Genomic DNA, 12798 nt, shown 5'->3' with positions numbered 1-12798 from the left:
GCTAGAGGCAGTCCTACACAGGTGAGCCAGGAGGGTTTGTCTGGAGATCCTAAGCCTGATGCAATCCTGGTTGAACCTGAAGGCTCAGAGCAATGAGAGACAAAGCAATAGATAGAAACTTAATGCAATACCCTGGTTCATTTATCAAACATGAAAAATTACATCTGTGACAGCAGCCTGTTGAGATTGTATAGTTATATTTCAATGAGTTTTTATTGCAAAGTGATACAGTCTTCCAAGTTCAGATTGTTTGCCAAGTTTAGTGTCACTTGTACATTACTTGTCCAATGCAGAGCTACAGAAGATCAAACCCCTTATGTCTTTTCCAGAATCATTGATAGGGATAATTTACTGAACAGATTTGAAAATCTGGCTTTATTTATTGAATTAATAGCACAGTAGGGGCTAGCAAAAGATGTAATGCAGATGTTACTTATGTATATATACATCATCATCATTATTGCAAGAATCCAGATGTTTAGGTGTTATTCCAATCTGTTACATACTATAAAAGAGGTAAGATAATATGAATCTTCTGATCTTTTATTTTACCAAGTTGCATGCTTGTAGCATATGGTGTGCACGTCAATGGCTTAAGAGTACTTTCACTCGTCTGTGTGGCATGCAGTTGAGTTATTTCTAGCTTAAGAGAAAATACAGGACATTAGGTTGTAGAAACCAGGTGTCTAGAAGTCAATATGTAGACCTGTATCATGATGAGTCTTTTGCTTTACTAAGTACAAGTACAGTAAAGTAAAAAATGCTATACCTCTGTGTTCCTGCTCTCCATTGTTACACTCACAAAAGGTTAGGTTAAATACTTTTTATCAACTCATATTCCTTAGTCAGAAAGGCTGATGCGTATAATGAAGATACCATGGTGAGATATTGCTCAAAAGTAATACAATTTTTAAGCTCTGGAAAATCTGTATAATTTCACTTTGGAATATTGTAATATTTTTTGTCTAATTTAGTATTTATTTTTTGCATACAACTATTTACAGAGTTGTGAATTGAGTTTAAATATAAAATCCATTTCCTTTAAAGAGCGATGTTGGCAAAGACAAAGCAAAAAGTTTGTTAAATTTTAGGGCAACAGGTGTTCTAACACCACCATGATTTGCCATGCCAGAGCAGAACAGTGGTATCCTGTCTAGTCTCTTAGCTATGAGTCTCTCTAGTCATACTCAAGAAATGTTAGAAAACACTGTTTCCAGGATTTCATACTGCATTAGAGCATGGAGGACAGATTGGCGACCAGGAGGAAAATAGTGAGAAATAAAGAAACTATAACCTGAAAATAAAGGCCTCTTTCTGACTCAGTTGTCAAAAGACTGCTCTTTCCTCGCTCAAAATTGAGCAAACACTCTGCTGATCATAGAGCATGTTAAAGAGGAAAAGACGTAGTGGGGGAAAAAGCGAGCCCTCCAAACGATGACAGCAGCACAGAGTCAACAGCAATGAGGACAAAGAAGAGGCATCACCCTGTACACACGGCCCATGGTGAGGAGGGAAGGAGGACTCTGTATGTGAGGTTCAGTCCTCAGCAGCACGGAGTAGACCACTCTGCTACATAAAAAGACAACCAAGAAGAATGGGACAATATGGAGTCTGATAAAGCGGAAGCGATCGTTACATTTAATTCAACTTTTTTTCAGTTCCTCTTCCCTCAGCTGTTTGATTTCCTCCATGCTAAAGGTGTGGCCACTCTAAGCCTTTTTCAGAGACTCCAGTGGGCATCTAATTTATGTAAGCAGCAAAACCAGAAACTAATTAACATCCCGCTCCCTACAGCATGACTTGCAACGGGAGACATTTTCCTTTTCAGAAACCTAACCACTGCTTATACCAAACAGACTAATACACTTTAAGAAGAAATGAGGTAGATTTTCTCGTGTCACACTGCAGTGTGAAGCTTAATAGGCAAGAGAAGGGTAAGTAAGTCTGCCAATAGTTTCCTAGTAGTCTCTACTGCAGGACTCACCTGGCTGGACACCACCACAGCAGACAGATAGCTGTGTTGTAGACATGTTAGAAGCAGCAGTCACAGCTCTCAGTGATGATGTGTTCTGATTTTTTTCCTCTTTTTCCCAACATCCAGCTTTGAAATAGTTTGTGGCTTACTAGTGCGACACTCAATGGTAGCAGGCTCTGGGAATCCCTGCTCTCTACAGATCCTCTGCTTTAACATTGTGGCTCTGGAAGATTTGGTCACTCATTTTCTCCAGGAGAGGAGGATAGTTTCTTATCAAAGATCGTCTTGTAGTATCTCTGAAGGACTGCCAGCTCCAAGAAAAATCACATAAAGATACAGATTTCAGTTCTGGCAGGCAGGAACACAGTTCTCCAAAACCACTGTGCGTGTGTAACTTCAAGGAGGGACTGATAAGAAGTGCTGACCTGTGGAGAGACTTCTGCCCCCACTGCTGCCAGGACAATGAGTTGATCTTCATCAGCTCCACAGGGAACAGCATGTCCTCCTTCACTTCCAGCAGCCCTTGTCTGCATGTGTGCAGCTGCCAAACCAAGAGAGACTGCCAGCTGGAGAAGGGCAGTCTCCTCCAGGAGACTACAGAACATCAAGAAGATCAAAAGTGTTGGTAGCCAAAAATCCTCAGTGACTGCACAATTCATGTTATTTTTAAAATCAATTAATTCTGCGGAGTATGCAGCTGATACAATGCATCCGAATTGTTCTGAAATGCTCAAGGCAAAGTAAAATTTAGGTATTAGCGTTTTGGTCATATACCTTGCATTAGTAAATATTTTTTAATTTCTTTTAAACAATCTTCTCTAGTTTGAGTTATCTAAATATTTTTAAATAGACTCTTTTCTCTCTATTCCTTTATGTTCCAAAACAGTTAATGAATAAATTAAATAAAGGGCACTACTGTAGACCTTGGGGATGCTTGTTTACAGTGTTAATCCTTTACACTGTAAAAAATAACCATTTAGTTCTGTTCTTAGATTTAAATTAGATCCTGATTCTGATAATATTTAACTTCTAATTCTGAAATATACTATATTTTTCTTAAATATTATTAACAGAAGCTATGTTAAAGTTTTACTTTGTTAAAGTCTAAATCCATTATGCAGTAGTTTTTTTCATCCACTTTTGACACACTGGAAGAATCACAGTAGATTAGAATAGTGTGATTTTTCTTTCATTAAATGCTCACATGACCATCTTATCACTGTATTATATTTTAACTGATACAGAGTTGCTTCTCTCCAGTCTGTTTCTTAGGTTTGACATGATGTTTAATTTTCACTTAGTTGGGATCAGGTGATCTGCATCTTAACCTTTCTCATTCAAATCAGCATGATTTCTCCAAAGTTCAGGCTAAAACGATATCTGAAGCTGCAAACTGTTTTCTCTTGCAAAGTCATTCTTTCCTTTGTCTGCTCATAAAGACACTTGTGCTTCTTTCTGAGCATATCCGCCTCTCCAGCCTGTTGTACTGTGCTGTTTTGTGTGGAAAGTGGTGAGACCAAGGATTCACTCCCTCCCAAATATGCCCAGTCCTTGTTAAGGAACCCTTTTAAACAGCCCTACTGGAAGCATCACCTTCCCTGCTTAAAATCCTTCACCCAAGCATTGAGTGGGGTGGTGAGTCCCATTACAATCTCTGTCCCACTTCAGTTCGCAGGCAAAGCAAGCAAAACTAGATTCTTAATGTCTAGTAACCATGGCTGCAAGTGTATGCATAACAAAGAAGCAGAAGATTAATGTATGTTTCATTTTATTTTTTATTTTTTTTAATAATAACAACTCATTTCAGTCCACTTTTAGGTATTTCTTTTCCTTTAGAAAATAAATGTATACAGCGCAATGATTGCATAGCCTGCCAAAAATAATAGCCTCATTTTTTCTGGTATATATTATATAGAGTAAACTCATGGACCTGCTGTATTTGTCCAGATTCCTTCCTCTTTTTTGTTAAGCTTTGTCTTCGAATGAGGTCAAGAGAAAAAAAAAATCATTAATATCTGTCAACTTCCTTTATAACCTTAAGGAAAAATCTTTGTATGATATCACACAGACAGATTTTCAATTTCCTTGTGTAATAAACAGATGCTTTAGGATTTGGATGTAATTTAAAGGTTTAAAATATCACATTGAGATTGATGAATAAATCAGTTGTGAAGACAAAAACATTGATGCCTGTTGAAAATACCTCTCCAGACAGGCAGGAAATGAAATTAGTTCCCAGCAAAGTGTGGAGATGAAGATCACTGTTTAGTTCTGCTGCAGGCTCTTTAGGACTTGCTACAGTGGCACAACGAAACTGCTAAGGCTACAGAAATCTAATTAAAGAGCAAATGTCCCTCCTGACATCAAATTAATCTTTATCAAGTTCCCTGTTTTTATTTCAATCTGGAACAAAAAAATGGAATTTAAAATTTTAGGCATGTTGCAAAACAGTTGGTGATTTTCTCTTGAGCATTACAATGCAAAAACATTCAGCATTGTTTAATTAGACCTTGAAGCACTCATTTTCTGAGCACTTTTTGTTTCATCATTGTTTGTTAAGCGTTTAAATAAATAATACACAAATATTTACTACAAGCCTGGTACAAGGCTGTCTCCCTCTGTTGTACAGATCTGTGTTTCCAGAGCTTTTTCTGTTGATGAACAAGCTGAAGTAATTGTTGTTTACATTTTAAACATCACCATACTTTATCAGTCCTTCATGTTAAGTTCAGGTTTCTTAAATTACTTTGCCTTAACAAGCATGCTTTCCAGCACCCACATTGCTGGTATTCCAGTAGCCTTCAGCCCCACTGGGACTGCTGAGCTGCACCAGCTCAGCTGCTTCTGGAGCTGGAGCCTGGCTCAAAATACCTCTGCGCTGCATTAAAATTTATCATATGAACATGTACTAAGAAACAGGCCCCCATTCGAGGCAGTTATAAACTAAACAGGCTTGCAAGATGAAAGTGTCGTTACCCCTTATTTTGCAGATAGGAGAATTAAGTTTGGATCCGTGGTCCCAACCTTAACATGAGAGGTACCAATTCAGTCCAAGTGCAAATGCACACATGCTTCGCTGGAAGAGAGCCAAAGCAATTTGGCTGTGGTCACACAGAAAACCTGAGAAAATATGAGAATAAGTCCCCACCCAGTTCCAAGCTGGCATTTAAACCACAGGACCATCCTCCCGTATCTAAGCTATTTATTTGTCCTAAGTCCAGAAGAAATGGAATGGATATTGCACTGATGGTCTCTTCCTCTGATTTGAGGAACTCTCTCTTCTTGCTGTATGAGTACTTGAGCCTCTGTGGCTGCTCACTTGTATGCTTCGCTACACCACTGCTGGAGCTACTGGCCCCATAGTGTTTTTCTTGTATATGTGATTGTTTCATGAAGACTGATAAGAATAGCTCAGGGGCTTTGTTACCAAAGGTAAACCTGAGTGCCTGAGGGTAGGATGTGTTTCTGTGACTATTTTCCTCTTACAGCTAAGTTAGAAAGGCCTTATGAGTGATGTTTTGTATAAAAATGATGACAGTGATACACAAGACCAATTTTTCTGCCTTCTAATTACACAAAACTCCAATTTAAGTCATTGGGAAGTCTGCTCAATTAACAGTTTCCTTTGGATCCGTTGCAGGCTTGGGGGTTGTTTACACAGCCTGATGTGCAGATTTAGAGCCTGGTGAAAAGTCAGTGTACAGAGCATGGGGGTTACAATCACCATGGGTGGGGTTTATTTTACCTTATTAGCTGGGCAGTATATAAGTTATATGACAACTAGATGTCGAATTCAGCCGTGAACTTGCCCACTACTAATAGTCTGTTTCTTGGAGTCAGCAGGGACAAAGTGAGTCTTCAAAGAGCATTTAAGGTACTGAAGTGCAACTTGGGATATTCTCCATATGGAAGAGATTATAGAAGAAAGTTGCACTCATTTATGGCCTAGGCTAAAATCCGTGGTCAGGATGAGTGGAATGGGGTTACGGTGTACACAAGAGGCACGGCAGGGCAGAACAGCTGTGGGACCTTCAGAGTATAACACACCAAGAAAGAGGGATGTGAAGAAGGAAGTGACACGTTATATTTGAAGGAAGCTCATTTCTGTGGATGGAGGGGGCCAGGCGAAAACTGAGAATACTCATGTATCTTGATTAAATGTGTCGTGGCTGACTTGTTAAACCTGCAGAAAAAAAACAGCTCTCTGCAAAATTCCTGTCCTAATGAAGGCTGTGTATAAGAAGTGATCACACATAATGCACTAGAATTTAAAACTAAAAGCTTTAGTTCTGTCTATTCTGTATGTAGACTTGGGCCACAGGAGTAGGTTTTCAAACTAGGTGTCTTGTTTCAAGTTCAGTTTCTCATTTAGCACCTACACATCCAGTTAACTTGAATGGGAATTGTATGCCCTTGCCCCAGGAAGGAGTTTGGTTGGGTTTTTTCAGCAGACATTGACTGCTTTCATACAGCATTCCCATACTTTTATCCAATGTAGTTCTTCTAACTTTACAGGAACATGATGTACATTTATACAGGGTGAATCAGATACACTAACCTTGAAATTTCAATTGTTCTCCTGGTTTTGAAACACAGCATTTAAACATCCTCATATATCAAAAGAGCTAAAAATTATTATGACTTCATATGACAGATATTTCAAGAGCAGGTTAGATGTCTCTTTGTAACTTCCACGTTTTTTCTTGTCTTCTTGGTTTCAAAAAGCAAGTTATTCTGTGCTACTTTCACTACATTAGTCCAACAACTGCTAAAAAGCTTTGGTTGAATTTCTGATGAGAGGGAAGTACAAATAAAAGAAGCAGCAGATGGTCGCTTTGTGACTGAATAAAGAAGAAGGGTTTTGAGAACAATATGTGAATAGGTGTAGTCTAATAAAACAGCCAGCCACCTGCTGCCTACATCCTTCAAAAAGATTCTCTTGCATATTCTGGGAATTAATGACTTGTGTGTGTCCTTACGTTTAATCTAAATGGAAGCTCTAAGGAACAAACAGACCTTTTTGCCCCAGTGCTGATTGAGTTGTTCTCTTGGTTTTGAATTGTTTGTGCTTTGTCCCTTTTAGTTCTGTCCTGTGACTGTGTAATAACAAAAAACGATTTGGCAGTGTTTCATTTCTCAAACCAAAGAAAGATCTTAAAACTTAGAAAGTACCTACACATTTTTTTCTATTTTAAATTTGATAACCTAACGTACACCTGGAAAAGAAGTATTCTACCATTTCACAGTACACACCGTTTGGTTTCTTTAATGTACCCAACCTATTGCTTGGTTTCCACACATTGCAATGTGCTTGCTTTCTTCTCTAGGGATTTACTCTTCAGCCTGATTATCAGAATATCATCAATCCAACATCAACAGCTGCACAAGTTGTTACCCAAGCAATGGAGTATGTTCGTTCAGGGTGCAGAAATCCTCCAGCACAGACTGTGGACTGGAATAATGACTACTGCAGTAATGGGTAAGTAGCCAGTGAATGCCACCTTGTGTTGAGCAACATTCATGACACAAGTGTCTGACAGAGAATTTGGAAATGGCTTTGTTGCCTGTTTCCCTATGGTATTTCAGAAGTGCATCTGTGATGGCACTGTATTTATTCAGCAGTTAGACTGTTGTGGGAGAAAAAGTTTTCAGTACATACATTTATTAGACATTGTTGTCATCCTATTATAGTATGTACACTTTGGTCTTAGAGAACTTCCATTCCATAGAAAATCAGAAGTGAAATCTTAGGGAGAAGGTATAGGAAAGAAGTGTTAAGATCACTACCTCCTACTTGAGAGCCAAATGCCATGAACTATTTTCTCCAAGTACTCCATTGCTCAGGAGAGCTTGCTGCCAGTGAAAACTAGTTTGGGTTATGAAAACCCACATCAGTGAGATGGAGGGGTGATGCGTGGGATACAAGATACGTGGAAGGGAATGGCATGTAGATCCCATTACTGTAACCAGAACTAAAACACCATACCTGTAGGAGCTTTGTGCCCCTACCATAATGTTAGTAGCCCCTTCAAACCCACAACTCCTCTGCAGCATTGTTTTTGTGGAACCATGTTACTGTCCGAGGAACTGCCTGGAAACATTTCAGACTCTGAACAGAAGGTACCTTTTGAGTTTTAAATGATAGGTGTTGTGCCTTGTAAACGTTCCCACCAACCTGACCTCCCCTTGACCTTGGCATGAATCCCCAAGGCAAAGGCAGATAAAAGCTCTTGGTCGCTACCAAGGTGTCAAATCGAGCCCACACAAATGAACACAAAGCAGAACTAAAGACCAGTTTTACCCATTACATTTACTCAAACTTGGAATTACTTGCATTATTGTTTTAAAGTATTTCTGGAATTCAAACTAGAACTGAACAAAAATCTTCTGGTTACTAGTTCAGAAAAACACCTTGGCTAGAACCTGCTGACACTGAGGCAGACTAACTAGTCTGCACAGCAGCATCACTTTCCCCCATACCTGTCACTGTTGCCCCATAATTTGCCCACTTGTTCAGCAGAACAGTCTCACTTCTGTGCTCTATCACCATAATGTCTTGATCTGTGCTTCAGGCCCTTATAGGAGCCTCCCTAGCCCACAGACTTTTATACCCACTTAAACTGAGCTCGGAATAGACTGTCCTCTGTCAAACAAGCCATAGCCACCTGTGGCTTTGACTCCTGGTCTCTTCTGGAAAAAGCAATGTGCGGTCATTGCCAGCAGTGCCCTCTGAGTGCCCACTGGGCATAACTTTCCATCAGCAGAAGCTTTCTCTGAGCAGACCCTGTACATATCCTGTGTAGATATGCCTTCGTGAATCTGTGTGCATGGACTTAGCCTATCTTTGCTATAGCATTGGCATAAATTGCCAGTGTCGCATAGCTCGCTCTTTGCTGCTCCCAGGCTCCAAACCAAGTAAGCTGTAAAGCTGTGGAAGAACAGAACTGGTGCCTGGGTTTTGGCAAGGAAGCAGGACATTGAGAGTAAAGCCTCTCTCCCAGAAAATCTCTGCAGTGTGAACCAAGCCCTATCAGTGATGTTTCTTCTGCTTTAAATGATATATTTTTTTTATGACTTCTACAGACTGTTCCAAATTAGAAACTGGTAAATGACTTCTTTTTGCCCTGAAATGATACACTTCAGTTGAAGCTGACACCCAGCAAGAACTGAATGTAAAAATGTGCAAGACACAGTGCATTGGTGGAAGGTCTCTTGTAAAGCCTGGTCTCCAGTAGAGTTGGTCTAGTCAGCTCTGCCAGAAGCTTCTGGTGTTCCCTTGCGCGTGCTTACCTGAACCTGCCAACCCAACACGTTTTGGCTATGTCTGTACTGGTAAATAAAAAGGGCCAGAGATATCAGTGGCTGGCACCCATGTTTATGTAACTAAGCTCTCCTGCCCTTGAAGGAAAGTGGCCACATCATATAGGGTGCTTATGGAGTATCGTTCTGAGACCTGTGCTAAACCCTCAGCTGCACCTATGTGGTTTGTGAGAGAGTCAGTGCTACCAACCCACTAGTGCAGGTGATCCCAAACCAGGGCTTAAACCCATGTCCCAGGTCTGGGTAGTTTAGAGCCAGATATGGTCTCTGGGTCGCTACATGCCACTGTGGCACTAGGATTTTTCTTGTTATTACCATGCTAATGCAGCTGTACAGAATCACAGAATCGACGAGGTTGGAAGAGACCTCAGGGATCATCGAGTCCAACCGTTGCCCTGACACCACCCTGTCAACTAGACCATGGCACTAAGTGCCATGTCCAGTCTTTTCTTAAACACATCCAGAGATGGTGACTCCACCACCTCCCTGGGCAGCCCATTCCAATATCTAATAACCCTTTCTGAAAAGAAATTCTTCCTAATGTCTAACCTGAACCTCCCCTGGCGAAGCTTGAGGCTGTGTCCTCTTGTCCTATCGCTAGTTGCCCGGGAGAAGAGGCCAACTCCCACTTCACTACAACCTCCCTTCAGGTAGTTGTAGACTGCAATAAGGTCACCTCTGAGCCTCCTCTTCTCCAGGCTAAACAACCCCAGCTCCCTCAGCCGTTCCTCGTAGGTCAGACCCTCCAGACCCTTCACCAGCTTGGTCGCCCTCCTCTGGACTCGCTCCAACACCTCAACATCTTTCTTGAAGTGCGGGGCCCAGAACTGAACACAGTACTCAAGGTGCGGCCTCACCAGTGCCGAGTACAGAGGGATGATCACTTCCCTAGACCGGCTGGCTACACTATTCCTAATAGAGGCCAGGATGCTATTGGCCTTCTTGGCCACCTGGGCACACTGCTGGCTCATGTTTAGCCGGCTGTCGATCAGCACCCCCAGGTCTCTTTCCACCGGGCCGCTTTCTAACCACTCTTCCCCCAGCCTGTAGCGCTGCATGGGGTTGTTGTGGCCCAAGTGTAAGACCCGGCACTTGTTCTTGTTGAACCTCATGCCGTTGGTCTCGGCCCATCTATCTAACCTGTCCAGATCCCTCTGTAGGGCCTTCCTACCCTCCAGCAGATCGACACTCGCACCCAGCTTGGTGTCATCTGCAAATTTGCTGAGGGTGCACTCAATCCCTACATCTAGATCATCTATAAAGATATTGAACAGCACCGGCCCCAGAACTGAGCCCTGGGGAACACCACTAGTGACCGGCCGCCAGCTGGACTTTGCCCCATTCACCACCACTCTCTGGGTTCGGCCATCCAGCCAGTTTTTAAACCCATTTAAGAGGTCCACCCATCCAAGCCCGGGCAGCCAGTTTGTCTAGGAGGATGCTGTGGGAGACAGTGTCGAATGCCTTACTGAAGTCTAGATAGACTACATCCACAGCCCTGCCCTCATCTACTAAGCGGGTCACTTGGTCATAGAAGGAGACCAGGTTGGTCAAGCAGGACCTGCCTTTCATGAATCCATGTTGGCTGGCCCCGATGCCCCGATTGTCCTGCATGTGCCATGTGATGGCACTCAGGATGATCTGTTCCATCACCTTGCCTGGCACCGAGGTCAGGCTGACAGGCCTATAGTTCGTGGATCATCCTTCTGACCCTTCTTGTAGATGGGCATTACATTTGCTAATTTCCAGTCAGCTGGAAGTTCTCCAGTTAACCAGGACTGTCGGTAGATAATAGAGAGTGGTTTGGCAAAACCACTTCACATATATTTCACTGATATGCTTGGAATTAATGACATGCAGTAGGGTTGTGGGGTTTTTTTGGAAGAATAGGACTAAAAATTTTACAAATTTTTAAAAAATCACATTCGTTCTTTTTCTCTTTGAACAGGGGCATGCAGAGGGACAAAGCACTCTACCTTACCTGAAAATCTGAAACACCTCTCCTTTCCACTGAGGAACGCAGGGAAGTCTTTTCATCATGGATTGCTTTATGCAGTCAAGGCAGTTCTGCATTTTGTTAGGAAATACAAGTTGCTAAGCACTTAGGACTATTTAAGCTTGTGGGTCACCCACTCTGGAAAAAAATAGTCTTGCTTCTTTCTTTTTCTTTTTTTTTCTCCCCCCCTTTTTTCTCTTTCTTTCTTTCTCTTTTCCACCCCTACCCTGACATCCTTTAACGGACATTGCTTTTCTTCTTCCTTGAAGGAAACTTGGACCATTCAGATTTTATGTTGGTTTTTGCTGTGAAGTGCTGCGATAGTAACTGCCTTAGCAACTGTAGATGTCTCGGATAAAAGTCCTGGATTTACCATTGGTTTTTCATAATGGGTGTTTATATGAAACTACTAAAGACTTTTTAAATGGCTTGATGTAGCAGTCAAAGCAAGGTTGTAAATAGCATCTATGTTACACTCTCCTAGAGTATAAAATGTGAATGTTTTTGTAGCTAATTGTAATTGAAACTGGCTCATTCCAGTTTGTTGATTTCACAATAAGGGTTAAATTGGCAAACATTCATATTTTTACTTCATTTTTAAACAACTGACTAATAGTTCTATATTTTCAAAGTATTTGGAGAAAAAAAAGTAAAATATTCCCAAATGATATTAATTAAAAATATTGGCTTTGTCTCATGAAATAAACACAAAAAACGAGGAAAAAAACCCTAATGTTGATAAAGAGCAAACAGATTTATTTTGTACTGCCTAAAAATGCTTCTTTTTTTTAAAGAAAATCACTTTATGTGTACTGGTTAGTAAATGTCATTTAAGTCCTTTTATGTATAAAACTGCCAAATGCATACCTGATATTTTATTAGATGCAGAAACAGATTGGAGACAGCTAAATTATAACCTTTACACATGGCTATGTATTATTGTTTCTTCATACTGTGTCTGTATTTAATCTTTTTTATGGAACCTGTTGCGCCTATTTATGAAATAATAAATATAGGTGTTTGTAAGTAAATTTGTTAGCATTTTAAAGAGGTTTCTTTGACGCTTTAACTTTTGCTGGCACAAATTGTTCACAACCGATGTGAATACTTTATTTAGTTTTTACAGTGACATATATAACACCAAACCTGCTTTACCGGCAGAAAATGAAGGCAACCAATACTTATTTCTGTATTTCTTTAGTTGTTAAGAAAAAAATAAGGTGTTTTAAGTAATTCCCTTTTTAAAGCATTGTAGCAGGAAGTTGCCCAAAACTGAGACTTGAACCAACAAAACTAACTGAATAAAACTGCATAATGCTGCTTCTTGAAAATTCATCAGTTTTGGTTAATTAGTCAAGTGGAAAAAAAATATTACCAACAGAAATATTACCAAATATGCTTCAGCCATTTTCTTATACATGCAAAAGGTCCTACAGAGTTTTAGGGAGTGTATCCCAAATACATCCTAAAGTGAAAGGTAAGTTCAACAGCCACAGGGAAAGGGGTG

At 40.6% G+C, this 12798-nt stretch overlaps 1 protein-coding gene across 1 annotated transcript in view; it reads left to right on the top strand.

The window, feature by feature from the left end:
- TOX (thymocyte selection associated high mobility group box) overlaps nt 1-11280 on the top strand; it is a 234374-nt gene extending 223094 nt beyond the window's left edge. Inside the window, exons 8-9 of the mRNA XM_068396986.1 lie at nt 7303-7454; nt 11244-11280. Of these exons, the coding sequence (XP_068253087.1) occupies nt 7303-7454; nt 11244-11280 (189 nt within the window). The remainder of the gene's footprint in view (nt 1-7302; nt 7455-11243) is intronic.
- The last annotated feature ends 1518 nt before the right edge of the window (nt 11281-12798 follow it).

This window comes from Nyctibius grandis, chromosome 3 (assembly GCF_013368605.1).
Source record: "Nyctibius grandis isolate bNycGra1 chromosome 3, bNycGra1.pri, whole genome shotgun sequence".
In the NCBI taxonomy this organism is placed as follows: Eukaryota; Metazoa; Chordata; class Aves; order Nyctibiiformes; family Nyctibiidae; genus Nyctibius; species Nyctibius grandis.
Note: the sequence above shows the minus strand (reverse complement) of the source record. Positions and strands in the feature narration are given on the sequence as shown.